This window comes from Misgurnus anguillicaudatus, chromosome 4 (genome assembly GCF_027580225.2).
Source record: "Misgurnus anguillicaudatus chromosome 4, ASM2758022v2, whole genome shotgun sequence".
Lineage (NCBI taxonomy): Eukaryota > Metazoa > Chordata > Actinopteri > Cypriniformes > Cobitidae > Misgurnus > Misgurnus anguillicaudatus.
In genome coordinates this window covers 12,434,117-12,459,185 of record NC_073340.2, presented here as the reverse complement: position 1 = coordinate 12,459,185, position 25,069 = coordinate 12,434,117, and the positions used below count along the sequence as shown (strand labels likewise).

Here is a 25,069-nt window from a genome sequence, read left to right as displayed (position 1 = left end):
GGCCACAGATTGTCGTGCCAACGCAACGTCATTGCCATAGAAACATTTGCGAACAGTTGTGATACAGAATGTGGACAGTGAGTCTGTCAAATTGGATTTGGACTGAAAGTGTGAACAAGGTCATAATGAGTTACATTTATAAGTATATCCTTGATGTTAAAGTGCTAAAAATTGTGAGAGCTAAATCAAAAAGTACTAACTTTTTAGAAAATCTGCCCAACTCACTGAAAAATTATTATGATTATGTGATTATAATGATTATGTGCCTTAGTAAATTCTATTAAAAAAATATTATACAAAGTAAAAATAACACAAAAAATGTAATAATTATAAATAAACACATTATTGAGTAAAGTTTAATTAATTTTATCATGTAAAATCCACCCAAATTTGTAAGAAGGAAATTAACTTAATAATTTTGTGTTGAAGCCACTTGAATTATTTAATTAAATATAACTAACTAGGCAGTGGACTTGTACTTCCCAGCATGCTTTGCACGAGACTGCATTTGGAGAGTAAAATTTGAAATTAAACACTATTTTATGTGTTTTTACAAAAAAAAGAAAGACATGTTTAATGTTCAATTATCTTTCAGATTTTCTGTTTTTGTTGTGAGTTTTGTGGTTACCATCATTCAGAAGAGTGGTGCTTGTGTATAGACAATAATTGCTGTCTTCCAGCTACTCAGGTTCATTTGTTTTTGTTACAAATGGTGAGTTACATTACTGTCACTCTTGTTGGGAGAGAAAAAATCTCTTAAAGGTGCAATTTGTATGATATTTGCAGTAAAATGTCCAAAAACCACTAGGCCAGTGTTATATATTTTGTCCAGTTGATTACTATCAATATCTGTAATGTTTTCAACTACTTGTAAATCGTGAGAAAATTTCCATTCAAAACATTGATACGGGGCAGTGCAGTCTCCTATCAATGACGTTAATATCCATGTGACCCTTTGTCACCGCCTTTACTGATGTAAAAACCACATGACAACAGTGGTCGAGTTCGAAAAAATAAAATGGCGGCCAAGGAAGCGGCTGGAGCACCAATTTAGTGTAAATAAACGTATTTTTACACATTTTAATGCATTTCTAGCGAGAAATTAGTATTGTAATTTTCAAATATGTGATTAGTTATCACAAAGGCGCTCTCTGTTTATATTTCAAACACGCTGCCTTTGAAGTGCGCCAAAAGCCTTTCTCTGAGCTGCCTTCATGTCTCCGAAGTCATTGCCTCATGAGGCAGCGAGGCAACAAGCCTTGAGTTTTCGGACGCAGCCAGTGTCGTGGACAAATGCGGAACTATGCGATAGCGCCTGTCGAGCTACGCGGCGCGCTTGCTTATGAACTTATGGATAACTCTTTACCCTCTGCCGCTTGTTGTGTCAGCTCCTGTAAGCGTACGGGCCAACCAAACGACCCAAGAAGAGTTTGGAACAAAACGAGAGAAAGAATGAGGATCAACTTGGTGTTGCATCTGGATGGAGAGAGCTTCGCGACAACATTTAACTAGACAGAGATTCTGATCCTGCTTGTGTTTTACGCGATGGGTGATTTTGATTCGTAACCCTTCAAAAAACGTATGCTATTATATTGATCACAACATTAGTGTGTCGATTGTAATCAGCGCGTCTTCCCGCGGACGATATGCACATCAAGAGGTATTGTACAGCAATATAAATGGTCATTTTAAGAAACTTCACAGTAAGATTTGTACTGTCAATACATTATGTGAAAAATCATTGTAGATTGTAAGTTGAAAACTTAATTCTGTGCTGTGTTAACCATCGAATTGGACTAATACTGTGGACTTTGGACTAATCTATGACTAACAATTTCGTTTTGAATGTCACATATTAACTTACATAATGAAATAAACAATGTCATCAAACGCAACATTTATAAGACTTGATTACCTTATCCGTCAACGTGATTTCTCGTTCGCGTCTGATTGGTGGCCATCAGCGGTTGAGTTAAAGACTACAAATCCCACAATTCCACGCTGCTTCAGAGCGTCATTAAACAACGCCATTGTTATTGATTTGATCTGGTGCCATCTAGCGCGCAGATAATACAAATTGCATCTTTAATAAAGTAAGAGTTGAAAATATTGGGTTTGCTTTAATTTTCTGAATATTATTGAAAGTTAAGACAAAATAAGAGATTAAAAAACTATTGGATTAAACTGAATTTTAGTATGTAGAAATTAAACCATTATATTGAGCTGGTTGCACATAATTAATTTAATAATTAATTTTTAAAAATTCTACTACTAAAATAGTTTAGCTAATATTTTGAATATAATTAATCTGAAATTACTTAAAACATATAAGTACAACCAACTTAAAAAATATATCTGAATTTAGATAAATGTATTTCGTGCAAAAAAATGCAGCATTTTTGTCAAATCAACACATATTTTTATGCTACTTTAACTTAAAATAAGTTAAACAACTTTAACTAGTTTTTATAAGTTATGTCAACTATTCACAGGTCAAAACTTAAAATAGTATGTTGAATTTACTTAAAAAACCAAGTTGTTTTAACTTCATGTTGTTGTTGTTTTACAATGCATAAAATAACCACAAGCAAACAAAAACTCATTGTTATAGATTTTTATTCATGAAAATTTGCCAAATATGCACCCCAAATCATCCAAGTAAAAGTCAAAAGTGGTAATTCATTGGAGTAATAAGGTTAAATAGACACACATCAGTAAGTATTAGATCTGCTGAATCAATCAATCTTTTCATTTCCATGAACATACTTTCTTCAAAAAAAACAATTCAAAAGCAAATCTACCTGCCCAGGAAACAATTGACATTTAGAATATATTATTTATTTTATAAAACCTTCTGTATGTAATTTTAACAGTAATTACTGAATTCTATCATTTTTGTGTTAAATCTTTAAGCTCTGCTCATAACAAAAAACAAGTTTTAAAACCGGGTATATATTGAGACAGCACTGAACTAGGCTTGTATATTTCAGTATATTAAACAGCAAGGATACAGACACTAAGGAGACAGACATTCACCTTTAACAGACCTCAGATGTGAGAAAGGGAACGTCACAAAACATTTCCTGGCATTCCACAAAGATCTACTCAGTGTACAAAGTTGTAATGGAGCGCTCACACTTCATCTGTCGAGAACACGAAAGAGTTAAAGTGTTCAATGGGTAAAAACTCCAGTCATGACACACATTCACAATAGTGCTTTACACACTAACACACAGTAGTTATCAATCGAGTGCCGTATTGCAAAACAATTAAATCATACAATGAGAAATACATTTTAGAAAGTAATAGCAGAAATGTACACATCTCATAGTATTTCCACTTATTTTCAGTGCATAAATAAAGATGAAAAGATATAACCAAGTTACGCACATGTATACAACTTTATATATATATATATTTTTATATATATATCAATGCGTGTCTCTTCCAGGCAACCATATAAGTAGAATGTAAACAAGATGCATCTGGTCATTGACTGTAAGTATAAGCAAATTTACTTTAGTACCCCAGATCCTGTTTGCAGCTTGTGCATTTTGTGAGGTTTACAACAATATCCTAGACGAAACGCAGACTAACACTATTCTTTTATAGGCACAGAGGCAATTTCAACATCTCTTTTCATTTCACTTTGGAGCTTATACATGAAATTTTGTCTTTATGGATACAAACAGAAAGCAAGTTTTCACAGTTTTGTGCTATTTAAGAATGTTATATTGGGTTTCGTACACTTGTCGCTAGGTGGTCTGTCAACATCGATCACAACTGGGATAGTAAAAGAACAGAAATACATGAAAAATAAAAAATATATATGGTTTTAACACAACAGTACTGATGATTGTTATACATGTAAGCATATTTCATGTTTATATGATCATTTATATTAATAATAAATGCCTGAGAATTTACAAAAGATAGTCAGGGTTGCTACAACTATTCACTAGTTGTGCATGATTTTTCCAGTCATTCCTGATTACCGGACTATAAGGAATTCTGTAGGAACATCATAACACAAAAAATAAACTCACAATTAGGAATTTCTAGCTGATTATTAAATATACATACACGATTTCATTTCTGTAATTTAAGGTTTCATTTTTCATTTTCAGCCCTAACAATGACAATTCAGTGAAACCCTGTATTGGTGAAAAATACCTTGGTTAAATAAAAGAAAAACTTTATTACTATTAAACAGAATCTACACACACAATGTTAAATGGCTACTGACAAATCAAATAATAAATTAAAATAGATTATAAAAAAATTAGATGGACACAAAAAGCAAAACAATATTTTTTTTGATTAAAAAGGTTTTAAGAGTAATATTTCTCCTCTCATATGATATGGCTTTTATTATGAAATTCAAATTTGTGCAAGCTACTCCTCTGTCCTATGCACTCACCAAATGAATGTTTTAAAATAAAAAATGAAACACTTGGAAATAAACACAGTCAATGTATCAATGACATAGATCTGAACAAGAAACTGTTCCCAGTTCATTTACTTTCGGTTGTTTCAAACCTGTTTTACTTCTGTGGAAAATTCATATAGCTCTTTATAAAACAACAGTTCATGAAAAAAATCAACACTGATCTAAAGTGAAGCGAAGCTGGAATTAAGCTTTGGGTGGATGTAGGTGTAGAAACCAAAAAATGTTTCAATTCTGAATGAAAACAGAGACCAGAAGTCCATATGAACTGTCATCGAGCTAACCAAAGACATTTACTTTTGCTCCCACAGAAAAATAAAATGATGACCATTCCTTAAAATAATTTGTTGATAGAAACGTTGGCAATGTAGATTTACTGTAAGAGTCTTAAATATTCATATAAGAATCATTTCATTCATATTGCATCAGTTATCACAAACCATGAATATTCGTACAAAGATTTAATTCGTTTGAAAGGAGCCGTTAAAAAAAAAATCAACGATAAAACTGAGAATTAAACAGGTCTGAAAAACAGGCGGCTCATTTTGGCAGCATCTAGGGAAAAATAAACACTGAATATTTTTTACCTTATCTTCACTCATCATTGCATGAAATTCCTATTTTTTAATCTGGTTGGATAAAAAAGCGATTATAAAACTGGACAGAAATAGGAACTCATACGTGATATCCGAAACTTCCGTTTCATGAATGACCGGGAGCATTAATGGATTCATTTACCTGAGTAAGATTTCATAACAAAACACTAAAGCACATATATTAGACGAGGGATTACAAACATGTTACTCAACTAATAGTGTAGGTAGTGCAGATTAGAGGAAGGGTTATCTGCAGTCACGAAATTCATACCTCCAACCACAAGACCCCATTCACTCCTCTAGAATCTGCTGTAAGACTTTCAAAAGGTTTTTCAGACCGTAGATGTAACCGTGGTCGTGGACGTCACTTTGGAATACATGTGCAAAGTCAATCATCTTAACCTCCACATCTCCACTCGTTTCCTGTCCCATATGACTCTTTAGCTCCTCCCCTTCCTCTTTTACGCTCAGCAGGCCGCGGTTGCCGTTGGGCTGCCGCGCGGAGGTCCACACGCCGTTATCCTGTTTGGCTTGGTAGCAGGCTTTCTTGTGCAAAGAGAACATTGTGGAGAGACTCTGAGAGATGTTGTTGTTCTGCTCGCAGGCCCTGGGCGCGAGGTGGCTCTCTCGTGGGCCCCGTGAGACGAAGGCGGGCGGACCGATGCCCTCGTACACAAAGAGCAAAGAGCTGGCGTAAAAGCTGAGCTGACTCTGGCCTTCGAACCACTCCAAGATCTTCTGGACTCGGAGGATGCTGGCAGTGATGGCATCTTTGCGGAGAATGTCGCCGTTGTAGAAGAACTTGGATAAACCTGCGGAACAGAGATGATGTTGTTTGTGACCTGCGGTATTTATGTGTATATGAATGTGTGAAAACAAATTCTGCTGACCTGCGGTCAGTGCAAGACAAAGACTGTCTTACCTTCTCTGACAGTGTCCTTTACGAGACCTCTTCCATAATGCTGGTCGTACGTTTCAAAGCTGTCTGTGCCCATTTTATACACCTATCAAACAAAATACAGACAATTTGAGCGTGAATCATTTTAAAGTTGAGTTAAACATGAGAAGTCTGATCAGAAGTCTTGAGAGGACATTACAATAATTGGGTAAATGACGTGACGTTAATTATTTTGTGTCTGTATGGTTCAATTAAATGTAAAAGGGTTTCAATTAAAATGTAAATTTGCACATTACTTGCATACATTCTCGTTTTTGAGGACCAAGTCTAAAATGTCTAGTTTTATTTCATTTTGAAAGAATATTTTGGGCATAATTGCAAAAATGTCAATGTGGTGTAACCGGTCTGTGTTAACAAGTATTAATTAGGGCCCGAGCACACCGGGGTGCGAGGACCCTATTGTTTTTGCTCGGTTTATTATTATTATTAGGGCCCGAGCACACCGGGGTGCGAGGACCCTATTGTTTTTGCTCGGTTTATTATTATTATTATTATTATTATTATTATTATTATTATTATTATTTATTCTTCTTCTTCTCCAAAGTGAATCGCATTTTTGAGGGGCGAAACATGCTCGAAAACTCATGAAATTTTGCACACATGTCAGAAGTGGCGAAAATTTACATGTGGTATAGGCGCTAAAAGTGGGCGTGTAGAAATGGCTCGATAGCGCCACCTGCAAAATTTCAAGAGAACAGCCCCCCGCTACGAAAAACGTACAGATACGAAATTTGGTAGGATCATCTATCACCCCAAGACCTACAAAAAAGTCTCTTGGAGCGGAGCTCTAAACCCAACAGGAAGTCCGCCATTTTGAATTTTTGCCTTGATTTTTGTGCAAATTTGGTCATTTCCAGGCTTCATACTTTAACGAACTCCTCCTACAGATTTAATCCGATCATCGTCATATTTGGTCAATCTCATCTGAAGGCCTTTGCGATGTTAAATTGCGGAGATCTTGACTTTTCATCAGAGGGTGTGTCCGTGGCGGCCTGACAAATTTCTGCATTTTCGCCATGAAACAGGAAGTGGCTCTAACTCAGGCATACAATGTCCAATCTGCCCCACGCTTCATACGTTTGATAAGTGTCTTGGCCTGAACACATTTCAATGCCAATATTCAACTTCACTCATAGCGCCACCTAGAGGTAGGAGGAAATACCATGTTTTACACTGTGATTTACTGCTCTTAGAGATTTAATCAAATCATCATCATATTTGGTCAGACTGATGTTAAGCCCTTTGCCGTGATAAATTGCGAAGATCTTGACTTTTCGTTGAAGGGCGTGTCCGTGGCAGCCTGGCAAAGTGTGATATTTCGCCATGAAACAGGAAGCTGTTGTAATTCAGACATACATAGTCCGATCTGCCCCCAACTTCACACGTTTCATAAGGGTCGCGGCCTGAACACATCAACATGGCATAATTCAGTATCAGTCATAGCGCCACCTAGAGGCAGCAGGAAATACCACCTTTTATGCTGTGACTTACTGCTCTTAGAGATTTAACCATATCAACATCATATTTCATCAGTCTAATCTCAAGACCTTGTGTGATGATAAATAGCATCGACCTTGATTTTTCGTTAAAGGGCGTGTCCGTTGCGGCCTCGCAAAGTATCGCTAAATGAATGCCCTTTTTGACAGCCTAAACAAGCTCAAAAAGTCATGAAACATTGCACACGTGTCAAAAGTGGCGAATATTTTCATGTGATATAGGCTTCAGAACTTGGGGTGTTAAAATGGCTCTATAGCGCCACCTACAAAAATTCAATAGAGCAGCCCCCCCGCTACGTTAATCGCACAGATACGAAATGTGGTAGGATCATGTATCACCCCAAGACCTACAAAAAAGTCTCTTGGAGCAAAGCTCTAAACCCCACAGGAAGTCAGCCATTTTTAATTTTCTCTGTAATTTGAGTGCAAATTTTGCCATTTCTGGCCTTCGTATTTTAACAAACTCCTCCTATAAATTTAATCAGATAATCATCATATTTGGTGAGTGTCATCTAAAGCGCTTTGCAATGCTAAATTGCGGAGATCTTGACGTTTCAATGGAGGGTGTGTATGTGGCGGCTTGCCAAATTTCTGTGTTTCTCAATGAAACAGGAAGTTGTTCTAACTCAGGTTTAAAATGTCCAATCTGACCCACGCTTCACAAGTTTGATAATTGTCCTGTCCTGAACACATCAACATGGCAATATTCAGTAAAAGTTATAGCGCCACCTGCTGGAAGCAGGAAATGACATGTTTTACACTGGGATTTACTGCTCATTGAAATGTATTCAGATCATCATCATATTTGGTCAGTCTGAACTTAGGGACTTCACAATGATAAATTGTGAAGATCTTGACATTTCGTTAAAGGGGCGTGTCCGTTGTGGTCTGTCAAAGTTAGATTTTTCGCCATGAGAAAGCTGTTGTTACTCAGACATGCAGTGTCCGACCTGTCACAGACATCAAACGTTTGACAAGGGTCCTGGCCTCAACACATCAATGTTACAACAATCAATTACAATCATAGCGCCACCTGCTGCATAAAGGAGTAGTGGCACTTCAAAGTTCCTTTGAATATCCACCTATATTTACCCACTGAAATTTCAATCCCCCTGTTTTATTGCTTTACTAAGGCCATAGAGTGGCGGTGCACATTTCAACACTTTTGGACATTTTGGGGGCCTTAACATACTCGAAAACTCTTGAAATTTGGCACAGACATCAAAGTCGTCCGTGATCGCCGAAAGCCAAAGGCTGGAACACGGGCGTGGCACGGGGGCTCTGTAGCGCCCCCTGTAATGCAAAAACAAACAGGAGTGCACAGATCGGGCAAACATGTACGCATATTTACGAAAGTTGGTACGCATATAGATCTCATCGACCCGAACAACTTTCGCCCTCTAACATTTTAGCTCCGCCCAACAGGAAGTCCGCCATTTTGGATTGTTTAAAAAATGCATGCGGTGAACTTTTGAATACTCCTCCTAGGGGATTCATGCAAATGACACCAAATGTGGTGATCATGATGTCAAGACATTGGACTTGCTAAATTGCGAAGGGATTTTTGATATCTCGAACGGTGTTGCCATGGCGAAGCGGCAAAGTCATGGTGAAATCAGAGAAACAGGAAGTGTCTAATATCTAAGGCAAAAAATGTCTTATAGTGATGACACGCGGGGTGTTTGTTCGTCTGAAGATTCTGATCGCATCGATGTGCCTATTGTAAGTCTCGGGTATAGCGCCACCACCAGGCGCCAGGAAGTGTTGCAGTCACAAAGGTTGATTTTTTTGACAGTTCCATGTGATGTTCTTTTAAATACTCGTCCTAGAATGTTTATGCGATTGACACCAAAAGTGGTCAACATGATGCCAAGACATAGTAGATGATAAATTGCGAAGGGATTTTTGATATCTCAAACGTTGTTCCCATGACAACGCGTCAAACTTTACTTTCATTTTAAAGGCATATTTAAGCCCATGCAGTGAACTTTTCAATACTCCTTCTAGGATATTCATGCGATTGACACCAAACGTGGTCAACATGATGCCGAGACATTGGAGATGATAAAAAAGTGAAGGGATTTTTGATATCTCAAACGCTGTTCCCATGGCAACGCGTCAAACTTTTTACTTTCATTTTAAAGGCTTATTTAAGCCTGACAGTCGCATGCAATGTTCTTTTTAATACTCCTTCTAGGGAAATAATGCAATTCACACCAGAAGTTGTCAACATGATGCTGAGACATTGTAGACGCTAAATTGCGAAGGAATTTTTGACATCTCTAACGCTGTTCCCATGGCAACGTGTCAAACTTTACTTTTATGTCAGGCATATTTAAGGCTCTTGGTGTGCTTAGATTAACTTTAAATTTGGCCTTCATCAGATTTGTCGGCTGTTAAGTGTTGACAAAAACGTCAGATAAAGGCGTGTCTATTTAGTGGCTCACTAGCGCCCCCGTTTGTCTAAAATGTGGGGTTTCTTTTACCTACAGTACCTAAATGGGTCAGTAGCAGCATGATATTTACCCACTTGATGCACTTGCCCACCGTGCATCGTTTTCTCGGAGGCACCGTGTAGCGGTAAACAAACGTGCGAGGGCCCGCCATCGCTGCTTGCAGCTATATTTATTATTTATTCTTCTTCTTCTCCAAAGTGAATCGCATTTTTGAGGGGCGAAACATGCTCGAAAACTCATGAAATTTTGCACACATGTCAGAAGTGGCGAAAATTTACATGTGGTATAGGCGCCAGAAGTGGGCGTGTAGAAATGGCTCGATAGCGCCACCTGCAGAATTTCAAGAGAACAGCCCCCCCGCTACGAAAAACGTACAGATACGAAATTTGGTAGGATCATCTATCACCCCAAGACCTACAAAAAAGTCTCTTGGAGCGAAGCTCTAAACCCAACAGGAAGTCCGCCATTTTGAATTTTTGCCTTGATTTTTGTGCAAATTTGGTCATTTCCAGGCTTCATACTTTAACGAACTCCTCCTACAGATTTAATCCGATCATCGTCATATTTGGTCAATCTCATCTAAAGGCCTTTGCGATGTTAAATTGCGGAGATCTTGACTTTTCGTCAGAGGGTGTGTCCGTGGCGGCCTGACAAATTTCTGCATTTTCGCCATGAAACAGGAAGTGGCTCTAACTCAGGCATAAAATGTCCAATCTGCCCCACGCTTCATATGTTTGATAAGTGTCTTGGCCTGAACACATTTCAATGCCAATATTCAACTTCACTCATAGCGCCACCTAGAGGTAGGAGGAAATGCCATGTTTTACGCTGTGATTTACTGCTCTTAGAGATTTAATCAAATCATCATCATATTTGGTCTGACTGATGTTAAGCCCTTTGCCGTGATAAATTGCGAAGATCTTGACTTTTCGTTGAAGGGCGTGTCCGTGGCAGCCTGGCAAAGTGTGATATTTCGCCATGAAACAGGAAGCTGTTGTAATTCAGACATACATAGTCCGATCTGCCCCCAACTTCACACGTTTCATAAGGGCCCTGGCCTGAACACATCAACATGGCATAATTCAGTATAAGTCATAGCGCCACCTAGAGGCAGCAGGAAATACCACCTTTTATGCTGTGACTTACTGCTCTTAGAGATTTAACCATATCAACATCATATTTCATCAGTCTAATCTCAAGACCTTGTGTGATGATAAATAGCATCGACCTTGATTTTTCGTTAAAGGGCATGTCCGTTGCGGCCTCGCAAAGTATCGCTAAATGAATCCCCTTTTTGACAGCCTAAACGAGCTCAAAAAGTCATGAAACATTGCACACGTGTCAAAAGTGGCAAATATTTTCATGTGATATAGGCTTCAGAACTTGGGGTGTTAAAATGGCTCTATAGCGCCACCTACAAAAATTCAATAGAGCAGCCCCCCCGCTACGTTAATCGCACAGATACGAAATGTGGTAGGATCATGTATCACCCCAAGACCTACAAAAAAGTCTCTTGGAGCAAAGCTCTAAACCCCACAGGAAGTCAGCCATTTTTAATTTTCTCTGTAATTTGAGTGCAAATTTTGCCATTTCTGGCCTTCGTATTTTAACAAACTCCTCCTATAAATTAAATCAGATAATCATCATATTTGGTGAGTGTCATCTAAAGGGCTTTGCAATGCTAAATTGCGGAGATCTTGACATTTCAATGGAGGGTGTGTATGTGGCGGCTTGCCAAATTTCTGTGTTTCTCAATGAAACAGGAAGTTGTTCTAACTCAGGTTTAAAATGTCCAATCTGACCCACGCTTCACAAGTTTGATAAGTATCATGTCCTGAACACATCAATATGGCAATATTCAGTAAAAGTTATAGCGCCACCTGCTGGAAGCAGGAAATTACATGTTTTACACTGTGATTTACTGCTCATTGAAATGTATTCAGATCATCATCATATTTGGTCAGTCTGAACTTAGGGACTTCACAATGATAAATTGTGAAGATCTTGACATTTCGTTAAAGGGGCGTGTCCGTTGTGGCCTGTCAAAGTTAGATTTTTCGCCATGTGAAAGCTGTTGTAACTCAGACATGCAATGTCCGACCTGTCACAGACATCATACGTTTGACAAGGGTCCTGGCCTCAACACATCAATGTTACAACAATCAATTACAATCATAGCGCCACCTGCTGCATAAAGGAGTAGTGGCACTTCAAAGTTCCTTTGAATATCCACCTATATTTATCCACGGAAATTTCAATCCCCCTGTTTTATTGCTTTACTAAGGCCATAGAGTGGCGGTGCACATGAGTGCGAGGGCCCTTCCATCACTGCTTGCAGTTTTAATTTTAAATAAAATTATAAATATATTCATAAAAAATGTGGAATGAAATATAATCATCTTAGTTTAGTTTAATATGATTTTTTTACATACATTTTTTACATTATTTGTCAAAGATTATTTATAAAACAGAGCTGTTTTTAGCATATGTCAGGACAAATATTACAAAAATGCATTAAAATTTACATTTAGAAATAACTAATAAAATGATATTTTTTTTTTTTAATGATTACATAATAATAATAATAATTCCTTACATTTATATAGCGCTTTTCTCAGTACTCAAAGCACTTTACATATGAACGGGGGAATCTCCTCAACTACATGCCATCAATGTGGATAAAATATTTAATATTTCTCATTCTTTGCCGCAATTGGCGGTTACACCATTTGACATTTTCAGGTCCATTCAGTCTTCATAAAACTTTTATAAAAAAAGTGCAAATGTAATTTTTATTGCATAAAATTAACAAATTAAGATTTAAAAAAAAGATTTTTAAATTTCTCATCTTGCCAAACCATTTTTGTCACTGACCTAATTACAATCAGTTTCATTGGCTATGTTTACATGCAAAAAAACTGAATTTAATCCGATTGTAGATTACGACAATAGGGTTTACATGTACTCTAAACATTGCAATCTGATTAAAATGTTCGTTTACATGTACATTCTATATAATCAGAACTAAACGCCTGTGCAAGTGCACAGCCAGGGTTGCCAGATTTGTGTATCAAAACCAGCCCAAAAGCATCCTGAATCACATCCCAAATACCAATAACTAAATCAATGAAATCCCTTCACCTTTAACCCGCAGAAAAAAAACTCAACACGCTAAAACAGTTTAAAAGTAGCCCAAATCTAAAGGCCACAAAAAAGCTGAGAACTTGGCTACGCAGCACACAGCATCTCTCATCAAGTTCACGCTTTATCTCTGAATAAATTTAGAAAATTCTAAGAAAGTTGTTCTTAAGAAGTTTTCATGTATAGACAATGTAAACACAATTTACGAAAGGCACAACGCTATTTTATTGCTTTATGCAATGTTATGAAAGACAGGAACGCTGCAGAATGTACAGCGCGTGACCCCATTATCTTAATAATAATGTGTGTTGCTATTGCATGTTTCTGTGACGTAAATAATGTGATGTGTAAATAAGAGGTAAATATAAGGAATTAAATTATTCTTCTGCGCATGTGCACATTTTGCATCCGATTGAGAAAATACTACGATTAAAGCGTTTACATGCATACTATTTTTTTCTGATAATCGGATCACAGTTCGGACTACACAACCCCTTTTAATACGATGGAAATTTGCATCCGACAGACCATGAAGGCTTTTTATCCAATTGCGCCATCAATATGATCACAACCTGATTATTTGGTTGCATGTAAACGTACCTATTGAGGAAATGAAGTTAAACTAATGTGTTATTGTATTGTTTAATGTCTGTGTGTATGTTTAGTGGGGTATTATGATTCTTTCAGTATCACCCAAATCAACAGCATAATTATGAGTAATGGTGGTGTTTATTTGGCCGTTTCTTCATCCATCTGTTTTTCCATGCAGACTGGCAAAGATTTAAACCTCTGGGACAGACAGAAACTCAGATTTACATATCGTCTGTCCACATTAATATTTCACTGAAACCTCTCTGCTCTTTCTGTGCCCAGTGTTGGACATCCGCTACCCCTAAAGCATAAAAATCAATACTTTTAACAAAGTAAAGGTCGGATGATAATTTTCTTAAACTGTAGGGGATAGTCGTCTGGATAATACATTTTTTTATTCAAGTTATGTTTTGGGTAAGAAGAAACTGATACAGTTGATTATATATGAGCATGGATGATGTTGATTAAAATGAGACGATAAACAACTAATAAGTAAAACAAGGTCCTAGAAATGTGGTTTTCCCAACAGGATACTAATGTTAGTACAAAAAAGAAATACATTTAACATTTCAAACACACAAGTGCACATTTCCTGTAAGGTAATCAAACTAAATTGAGATGGGGTAAACATCATGAGCTGATAAAGACATTAGCAGTCCACCCATGATTCTCAAAGAGGAGGAAAATCCCTGAGAGGATGCCACACTGTCTGATAAACTCATCCTGTATGATGACACAGATACAGTCATCACTCACACACATACACAACTCTACTACATTACTCCAGATATCCATTTAGACTAAATCATGCGTTTTTAGGATGGATTGGTGATTTACAATAAACATCTCTGTATTTTCTACTAACTAATAAATGTTTACATGCAAGTCAAAGCCTCATGTGAGACGTCACATTAATTTAAGTGGCCACGAAGTAGCGATTGTCTTATTAAGTCAATGTTCATGTCTTGAAAAAACATAACGGAGAAAATACATGGGACATACTTTAATGATCTGTACAAACTGGAGATGTATACTTAGTAGGGATGTTAACAATTAATCGATCTTCGATGATGATAAAACTTTTATTTTGACATGTCATGGATGCATGGACTTACATGCGACTGTTGCATGCCCATGTGAGGCGGGTGAAAAACACTGTTACCCTGGGTTTACACCAGCCGCGTTTGAGGCGTCAAAACCGCGTCTAGTTTGCTGCTTGAACATTTTGAGTTAACTTGTGTCATTCGCGTGTGAAATTCTAGTCATCGAGAAATTCACGCGAAATTTGCTTCATGGGAGGGGCTTCTGCAAGCTCCTGATTGTTAACGCGGCGCATTTTTCGTCAAAGTTCAAATTTTTCAAGTTGCGCGGCAACGCTCCATTTGCGCAAACTAGACGCGCGAATGAGGCGGAATCGCGTCTACCACGCCGTGCTAAACCCCCTCATTTACGCCACGAGACCCCCAGACACAAGTCAGTGCGTCTTCACATTGACTTAACATTGAAATCACTCACACTTGACGCCTCTATCGCGGCTGGTCTGAACGCAGCATTAGTCATTATGTTTCATTATGAGATAAATTGATGTTTTATCAAAACACAAACTGCATTAGTCCCTTTCTCACATACAGTCTTTACTGGTAATTTACTGGTAAATTGCAGTTAACAGATCATGTGTGAACAGAACCTTTCCGGTAAATCAGTGCTCCCAATTTACCAGTAAGACAGGTTGTAAGATTACCAGTAATTTACCGGTAAGCGCTGTGTGTGAACGAAAATTATAGGATTACCGGCATTTAGAACGGACGACGTCAGACCGTGCTGACAGCTTCGGGCCAATCATAGCGTTTTAATACAGATGATGCGTTTACCCCCGCACTGTTTACTGACGTTTCCACACACATGCTGCTTGAAAGTTGAGCACACCTGCAGTTTACGTCCACATTTCTTCATCAAAGTTGTTAAAAACAGCTGACCGCCGAATTGCCGACGTCCTTAGCACGCCCTCTGTGAAGCCTAAAGTGCAAACAGTACTGTTGTTAAAAACGCATTTTCGGTTTGACGTTCATTCAATGTTGTTTGGTCATGAGCAACTTCGCGACTGTTTACCACAGACGTGAAAACAACAAAATACGGACCGTGGATATGAACGGCGTGGATTGTTTACAAATACAACACTGAGCTCGCCGCGTGCTACAGGTACTTCCGCTTTCTCAACGAATTTACCGGTATTTTGATACTGATGTGTGAATGATGTCTTACTGGTAAAATAACGGAACGCCACTGCGTGTGTGAACAGCACATTTTTGTATTTACTGGTAAATTCATTCTGGTAAATTCATGGTAATTTACCAGAATTACTGTGTGAAAGAGGCTATTGACTCGTTTTACAACCCACTAGAATGTTATTTAGACAAAAAAAATCTTTTAATTCGCGTGAGAAAGTTGTCGTTTTTACGCACACATTTATGTCTTTATCTATATGACACTGCAGTAAAGGCTTATTGCACTTTTATTCGATAACAATTATTCGATTGCTTGATCGTTAATTTAAACGATCATCGAATATGGGAAATTGCATAAATTGACATCCGTAATACTTAGTTGTTGTCATAAAATATTGTATTGTATTTCAAAGAAAAGTAAACATGCTTACAACATGAGAAATTAGCGATTAGCCAACAAGCTAATACCCAAAACAGATTTTATGTACACATTGTGCTGCTCTTATCTCAAAGTTAGGTCATATATGTCCCTTCTCATTTTAACAATCCATGAGTCTGAGGTTCTTTGTCTTGTGGAAAATTGTAAATTATGTATTTTATATGGCTGAATGACCAGCATCCTGATACAAAACAATAGGTTTAAAGTGCACGCTCTGGACGTCCGTATAGATGGTATCGTCTCATACCGCTTAAGAAAATGACTGCTATGTTACCAAAAATCGATTTACCACCCAGCCCAACAAGCATAAAACTTGCTAAACCTGATGACATTATTAGATTTAAAGCAAAACATGTTAAAAACAGGTCTGTGATCCACAGGTTTCACATCCACATTGTCATTGAATGCCACACATTTCAAGATCACGTAGTGATAATATTAAACAGGTTTTAAATTGTTGCAGCGTCTACGACTGCATGAGTTCAAATCCACTCGCTGGTCTGCTCATACTTAACAAGCACTGATCTTGATCGTCAAGCAACAATCCTGCAAAATCCAGCTAAAAGTCACATAGTGCGAGTTTGCCTGTAGTAAGATCAGAAATGTTAAGGTTTTTGGACAGGGTGGAAAGATAACCACTGGTGTGCGGCACGAGTGTACCACCCCTCATTTAGCACCTTTACTTCAACAGCCAGTAAAACGGCATTGTTGCAAAGCTGCCTAACAAGCAATCTTCAAGCAATCCACTGGTAAGCACTGATAACATCTATAGAAAACAGTGAGTTGCCATAACCTGAATGTCAGGACCCTGAGTGACCATCAGTCTGGGTTACACATACCCTCATTCCCAGCAGCAAAAAGCCGATCTCCTCCATCAGTGGATACTTCTTAACCTGCTGATCGCGTTTTTCCTGTGAAGCAAAGGGATCGTAGCTCTTCTGGCCGATTTTGACATCCATGATACACGGCTTCTGAAACCTGCGCGTCACGTCCTCCAGCTTCAGGTACAGGTCTGTGATGGACAGCAGACAAATTTTAGTAAACACACAGTGGAAATCCAAATGCCAGCAGCCATATCTCCCTGAAGCCCAAGACAGCTTGCCCACTAAAGCTAAGCAGGGCTGAGCCTGGTCAGTACTTGGATGGGAGACCACCTGGGAAAACCAGGTTGCTGCTGGTAGAGGTGTTAGTGAGACCAGCAGGGGGTGCGCACAGACCTGTGGTCTGTGGGGGTCCTAACACCCCAGTATAGTGACGGGGACACTATACTGTCAAAAAACACCGTCCTTCGGATGAGATGTTAAAACCGAGGTCCTGACTGTCTGTGGTCATTAAAAATCCCAGGATGTCTTTCGAAAAGAGTAGGGGTGTACCCCGGCATCCTGGCCAAACTTGCCCGTTGGCCTCCTAATCATCCCCCCCATACCAATCGGCTATATCACTCTGTCTCCTCTCCACTAATAAGCTGGTGTGTGGTAGGTGAAAACCAATGTGAGGCTAGTAGTATGTCCTAATACATGGCTGCAACAACTAATTCGATAAAAATCGATGTGACATTCGTTGTCAATTTTGAATGACCTTTGCACGGGTTTTGTTACGCGGATTTGGCAACACTGACGAAAGCAAAATCGCAAATGAACGCTGGTTAATAAAGTTTTAATTTCCTTTAATATAAGTGAGTTTGTATTTGTTTAATTGTTATTGGGTTTTCATAAAAATAGTAATGAACCACAAACTAAGCATCTGTTTTAAAGTAAAGGGGAAATCGTGCATGCACATCACTTTCATATCATTATGGCTTGTTTATTTTGTTAATAACTAATAATGTTAATTCTTATCAATTTCTTGAGTTTATTAATCTGTTGCTTAATTTCCTCAGGACATTCCTGAAGACTCAATACATTCAGTTTACTTATATTTTGACATTTTAAAATGTTTTACTATTTAAAAGCTGCATAAACTTTTTTTTATTTAAGGCTTAAAATATCAAACTCAAAAAGATTATATTAGTTAAACTCTGTAGTGGGTGGCTTTGGTAACTTTTGAAAGTACATTTCTAGACGTGAATATCCTAATTTAGTAGTGATGGGCGATTTCGAAGCTTCAAAACATTTACGAATCTTTTGTTTTGAATCATTGGTTCGGAGCTTGATTCAAACTAGGCAAAGTCATGTGATTTTAGCAAACAAGGCTTCATTACGTCATAACGTCGAAACGTTTCGAAAATCCGATGATTTACCACTAGGGGGAGTTTAATCACAAATAACCTGTGTAGGTGAACTCAGGTCAGTTTTATTATAAAATATTCATCCTCCTGATTAATAACACTACCATTTTGTCTACTTTTTGTTTATAAACCAATTTAATGACAAAAATGTGCATAATTAAAACGGGAGTTTGTGTTAATGATTGGTTTGCCATAAATAAAGCTTAAATCACAGAATACACTTTTAATTATGTCTTAATTAAATTAAATAATTTATTTCTCTTAAAAACATATTTTTAGAACAATCTTGCTATTATTTTGTGTAAAATGTTTGGACAGATCTTGCTGCTTTTACACTATTTTGACCAGCAGGTGTCGCCAGCGTGTATGGTGTTTCGACCGCTTCGAAAAACTGAATCAATTTGCAAAGCAATTGGTTCAATTGATTCGAAGCTTCGAAAACCTTTGTTTCTCCCATCACTATAATTTAGTGCCTTATTTAGCTATAAATGAAAAAAATAATTGAGTATAAATACTTATGGTTTCATCCGATTAGTCGATTAATCGGAAAAAATTGTTACTTGCAGCCCTAAAAAAAAAAAAAAACAATACGTGAAAAGTATCAGGATGACCTACTACTTCCAGCTAGATGTTTAAGTGTGCATTCGATGAACACAAAAAATAAATTAATATAATTAAAATATCAAACATCTACAAACCGAGCGGATCTTTAAGGGATTTAGGTACCAAGAAATGTTCTCCTCATGCTTTCATTGTAATGTTTAAATAAAGCTTTTGTAAATAATGCTCAAGGTTGTTCTGATTATGTCGTAGGTGGAATGACAAGGGTCACATGACTGTATGTCCAAAAAGTATTCATACTGTACCCACACATACTGCACAGAACATACTGTTTTAATGATAAAAGCAGTACTTCATCTAATACAGTATGAACTGTTTCGGACTCAGCGAATGACACTTTCATCGCAAGTCATGCAAGTACAGCTCCTTAACCCTTTAACCTCAGAAAAGCTCTCTAATAATAACCTTTCAATTATCAGCAATAAAATCAGACATTGAACCGCATCATAAACTTTGTTTCTTACTCTCAAAATATCTCAGGTTTGTTCAGCCAATGTATGTTGTAAAGTGCACTATACCTAACACTTTCCAGTTACTTTTTACTCATTTGAATAAGAGTCATTTGTCTTAACTATATAACATCACTGATCCAGCAATCTATTCAGATCCATCACAGCACCTGTGGGAGAGTCGGGTGAAGACCACGTGCCGTAGTACTTTGGCAGATGCTCTCGAAGGTCTATGAGACATCGGTCACAGCAATCTTCAGCATACACCTGGTGAAAAATAAAAGTGGTAAAAGTAGTTAATAAATATTGTTTTCTAAAAAGCTAACTTTTTTGTCAGCCTAACCCCCTTGACTTGCATTATTTACTTGAGGTACCCCCTGAGATTTGTAGTAAATATATAGCACATTTGCATGTTTAACTTCCAAAACATTTATCCAATCATTTTAAAATTAGCATTTCACATAGTTATTGTCATTTATTACCTGTTTTGTACCTTCATCAGATCATTTTCTTTTATTGGTACATTAAATGTATCTGTCCATTTTGCATGATTCTCACTTTTCTGATATATTGTAGAGTTGTGTAAAGGTCACATGACATGCAGATTAAACAAGTAAAATATATATTTTGTTAGTTTTGTTTATAGTTTTATTTATTTGTTTCCATTATTTGTTTACATTTTAAGATTCATTTATAATTATTTTTCATCGACTCACGAACGCCCTGCAATTCGGGAAACCCTGGCTTATTGTTTTTACAACAGTTGCAGGTAGAAATAGTTTATTCTTTACATGGTGATGATAAAAGATGAGTAAGAAGTAATTGACGATGGGCCGTTGGTTGAATTATTAAAAAATAATGAACACCCAAGGTGGTAATGCAGCACGACGTAAAGCTGAGTGCCGTCAAACAGCAGGCCACAAACACCGTTCTGGTGGTTATTTTAAGACATTTGACAGGTTAGGTGTAAGTTTAACAGGAAAATCATCAACACCCGTGAAACAAACTCAACCAATCTAAATAAAGCATTAAACAGCCATGTGGTATAAAGCATGTTGTATTCAACTGCTCCGGTTTACACAGGGGCCCTAAACATAACTATAACCTGTTTTTACAAGTCTGAGTTAACCTGCATTAAACCCAAAACAGTGTTGAACCTACCATACTGTAAAACTGCATCTCTCGCGGTCCTCTTGGAGGGGGCTGTAATTGTTTTAAGACGGTACCGTCCGGATGTTGTAAAATACCTGCAATACAAATAACATCCTGTAGTCTGCAGTTATAAAAGATCATGTCAAAAACAACACACAAACACAGAATCTATTGTATTTTAGTACAAATGCTTTCAGATGAAAACTTCTCTGTTTTCCCTCTCAGGAGCTCAAAGGAATTATAACCATCTACGTGTACATGACAACACAGTCTGCCCTATATACTGATGAGAAGTGACTGATGGGTCTTAGAGATTACAGTCGTAGACGGTGACTGAACAGGAGGGACTCAGGATTTAGGTCAGGCCCACCACCGTTCCAAAAAAGAAGAGCTATTAAAAACAATTTACACAACAAAGATAAACAAAAGATATTAATGAGAAGTATGTGATCAACCAGGATGAAATTGCTTCCCCATACCACACATTACTAACCCTAATTTTTATAAAACAAATACAAAGTTACATTTATATTTATGCAGTCTGAAAAAGCTATTGATATTACAATATATATATTTATATACACACACAAGATATATATTTGTATATTTATGTATAATTTATATTATACATAAATCTCTCAGGCGCTTGTTTTTCCTCTCGTTTCTGTGAAAATTGCCGCTCCAAATCCACCAAGTAAACCGACGTGTATATGTTGGCCGCTTTGTTTCGTGTCACGCGAGTGACAGCCAAACATCGCAAATGAGGAGAAGAGAGGAGCGAAACGATCGGGTCTGATTGGTGAATGAACAGGGTTTGGTTTTACACTGTGTGAGTGTAAGCAAGTTTGACAACATAACTTCTGGATTGTTTTTATGTAAATACGTGAATGCAGCATCTGAATACAGGGTATGAATCGAGATTGTGATTCTTTTATCGATAGACACAAGCAATAATACATACCCAGATCATCCGATCTGGAGATGTTCTTTTCACAATACCACTGTAGCGCGATGGCGACTGAGGTACACTGCAGGACCCCTCACAGGGAGCTTGATTGATCTGACCAATACAATCATACTTCGCCATCCGCCATTTGCGAACGGTCGGAAACACGTCCTTGTTGATACTTGGAAAGGAAGGAAAATGCATCTCTGTGTCATCTGACGTGCTGCCCGGTGTGGCCCTGTTGCACGGGGATGGCGATTGTGGTTCCATCCCGGGTTTTATTTAAGGTAGATAAGTGATTTGGTCAAGAGCAGTGAGAGATTTTCCCTTAATGCTGTTTCATAAACATGAGTGACCGACAGGAGCAAAATTAGGTAACTTCCCCTTTAAGACCAAAGTCCGGACATGTTACACATGCGTTTTCTCTTTTAGCTGTTCACTTTCTCTTAAGCCCTAAATGGTCGTGTTTATGAGGATACTTGCAAAGATGGGAATTTTGACGCATATATGTATTTAACGCCAATAAAGTGGGAAAAATGCTTACGAGCGTAATGTACAGCGACTTGCGCGCTCCTCACACACAGAAAGAGCGCACGCATATAGATCTTTTATTTGTGTTTCAATTACTTAAAATAACTTGTTTTAAAACTGCGGTGCTTAAATACGTTATGTTTCCGTGACCACGCGCACAGGAGCGTGACGTGGGCGCGTAACCTCGATAGAGATGATAGTCCAAAATCTCTACCGGTTGACAAATTTCTACCGGTTAATCATGTCTACCGATTTATCGCCCACCCCTAATATATACACAATTTTTATACACAGTTCACACACATACATGATGTAAACAAAAACTTTTATTCTGCTCTAGATTAATCGCGATTAATCGTTATGCATCCCTTATTATTGCACTGTCAGAAAAAAGGGTACAAAAGCTGTTACTGGGACTATACCCTTTTAAAAGGTCCTAATAGGCATGAACCATTTAGGTATTTCTGTGTTTTGATGTACCAATATGTACCTTTGAGGTATTAACAGGCACCTTTTAGAAGTCCAAATGTGTACTTTTTAAAAGAGTACCGCCACAGTGATAGCTTTTGCACCATTTTATCTAATAATAATAATAATAATAACTGTAAATAACAAAAAAGGTGTAAACAAATACTATCATCAAGCATCATTCATCATAAAGATGGTAGTGCATACATAGTACAAATACTTTAAATAATTTCCTTATTTGCAGTCACGCGACCAGAGAGAAATGATACAATATTGCATTGCTTAACAAACCGCCATTAACTATTTTATTTTGGGTTAAATATGAGTTATCATATTTGAAAGAGCATCAGCAGCAGAAATGAATCACATACATGCATGTGAAATCTGCACAATGATCCACTTTTGTTGTGGTAATTCATTCAGTTGTGTCAGTGTCACACGTTAGTTTAGTCAGCAGCACTTCATGAGTACACTGAAGCCATTCATGCTTTTCCATGACATTACAAGTGGAGCAGAAATATCACATTTTATGAAGTTTCAAATGAGTCTGGGGCAGCTGTCATGAGCACTTCATTTTTAGTAACAATAAACTATTAGGTAATTTCAACAAATTGTGTTTTCTCTATGTGTGTTTTACAATCAATTACGATCTTTTATGTGAATTATATCTGGAAAATTAAATTGTATAAGCTTTTATTATTATTAAAATAAGGGAACTAAAGGAAACACAAGTATAACTGGCAACAATCAGTCAAAACTAAAATAATAGCCTTATGCAAAGCATTCTGGTAACCAAAATGTATGGTTCCCAGAATGCTTTGCATGGGGCTGTTATTTTATAGTTTTATTCTGTTAGGACAAAGACTTGTTAATGTTTGATGTCCATTTAAACAAACTTTTTTCAGTAAATAACATCCATTAAAATCTACAGTAAGTTACTGGCAAAAAGCTACCTGACTACATATTTTCTAACAGTGTACTGTTTGCTGAAAACTTTAATAACAGGTTTCCATTGACAACATAGCCCATGTACTGTACGCTGTCACAAAATGTTATGTGGCTTTTAATAGAGAATACTTGGTGTATGAAGTTGTCATGTGGCTAGAAATTGAGTTTATAGAAAACAAATTAATAAATACAATAAAATAAAAGTAACTATGGTAAAAAGAGCTCAGACCCGGATCACGGCTCATATCAGTAAAAATAACAATAAATATGTACTGACCCACTTTGTCCACGCCGTACTTGTGCCCGGCCACCTGATGAGAGAGCGGCACGCAGCCGTTCAGGTGCGCGCTCTGCTCGCCCTCCGGTAAACACGCGCCGCGGGTCGTTACGGGGCGCGCGATCTCCAGCCTCGCGAGCGCCACGGAAGAGTCCATTATCTGAAGCGATGGCTCCTTATTTCACAGACCACCTTCTCCAGAAACACTCACATACTGATCGCACACCCTTGACGCGTCATCCAGTACAACGACACCGATCCCGTGCCATCAGTCACGGCGCCCACGCGTGCGACCATATAACGAGCGTTTTACATCCCACTTCCTCTCTTCAGAGATGTTTACACTCCACCCTCGGTAATGGGCGCGAGATGATAGATACGGAATGAGACAAAGATCGACACGATATCCCGACGGTGTCACTCATAGCAACTCGTGGGGTCGCACATGAACACGCAATTCTGCGAACGTAGTGATGTTTGTTTCCGCCCCACGCACACAAACGCGCGTCCCCGAGAGATGCACGCGTGACGTCACGACGCACCGATAGCGGAAGACATTTATACATATTATGTTTTTAAATTAACTTTGAATTATGTGTCAGTTCGGAAAATGTGAAGCTGTTAAAAGAAAAACACGCGCTCACAAATAATTTTTAAACGTATTTTGTGAGGTAATTTTACACACTTCCGGGTTTAAAATACGTTTCCACTAGCAAATGTCAAATTTCCTGACTTTTCCTTGACTAAGTTTATAAAATTAAGCTTAAATGCGTATAAAGAATAAAAAACTTTAGATTTTAGTCTCACTTGAAATCAGTGGATCGGGCCGGAAACGGCATTCCTTACGTCACAATTTAACAAACGGATTACGTTTTGATCATGCAAACTAAAATTTAAAGCGCCAAACAAAATCCCTGATATTACATGACTTGGACAAATATAAATTTAAAAAGTATAAAATTCCCTGACTTTCAATATCTGGAATAGACCTTTTAAAATTCCATGATATTCCATCCCTTGGGAACCCTGCTCATTAAACATAATAAAAGTCTGTTTATAGGGCTGAATGTTAAGTTATTGTGGGACTAAGGAAATTACAGA

The 25,069-nt window shown here is 37.7% G+C and overlaps 1 protein-coding gene and 1 pseudogene across 1 annotated transcript; one reads left to right on the top strand and one right to left on the bottom strand.

The window, feature by feature from the left end:
* Nucleotides 1-2,599: 2,599 nt before the first annotated feature.
* ipmkb (inositol polyphosphate multikinase b) lies at nucleotides 2,600-24,500 on the bottom strand. Its single transcript, XM_055175751.2, has 6 exons — nucleotides 23,969-24,500; nucleotides 20,808-20,893; nucleotides 19,817-19,913; nucleotides 17,189-17,361; nucleotides 5,966-6,047; nucleotides 2,600-5,855 (listed from the first exon to the last, which is right to left on the bottom strand). Exons 1-6 carry the CDS (start codon nucleotides 24,123-24,125, stop codon nucleotides 5,335-5,337), a joined length of 1,116 nt encoding a protein of 371 aa, XP_055031726.2. The 5' UTR covers nucleotides 24,126-24,500; the 3' UTR covers nucleotides 2,600-5,334.
* On the top strand, nucleotides 17,413-17,529 carry LOC129421598 (5S ribosomal RNA; annotated as a pseudogene).
* Nucleotides 24,501-25,069: the final 569 nt, after the last annotated feature.

Coding starts and splice junctions, on each gene's coding strand:
- ipmkb (XM_055175751.2), bottom strand. CDS start 24,125: ATGGACTCTTCCGTGGCGCTCGCGAGGCTGGAGATCGCGCGCCCCGTA. Junction 20,894..23,968: donor GTACGGCGTGGACAAAGTGG/GTCAGTACATAT, acceptor TTTGTATTGCAG/GTATTTTACAACATCCGGAC. Junction 6,048..17,188: donor TTTTGCTGCTGGGAATGAGG/GTATGTGTAACC, acceptor TTTGTTTGATAG/GTGTATAAAATGGGCACAGA.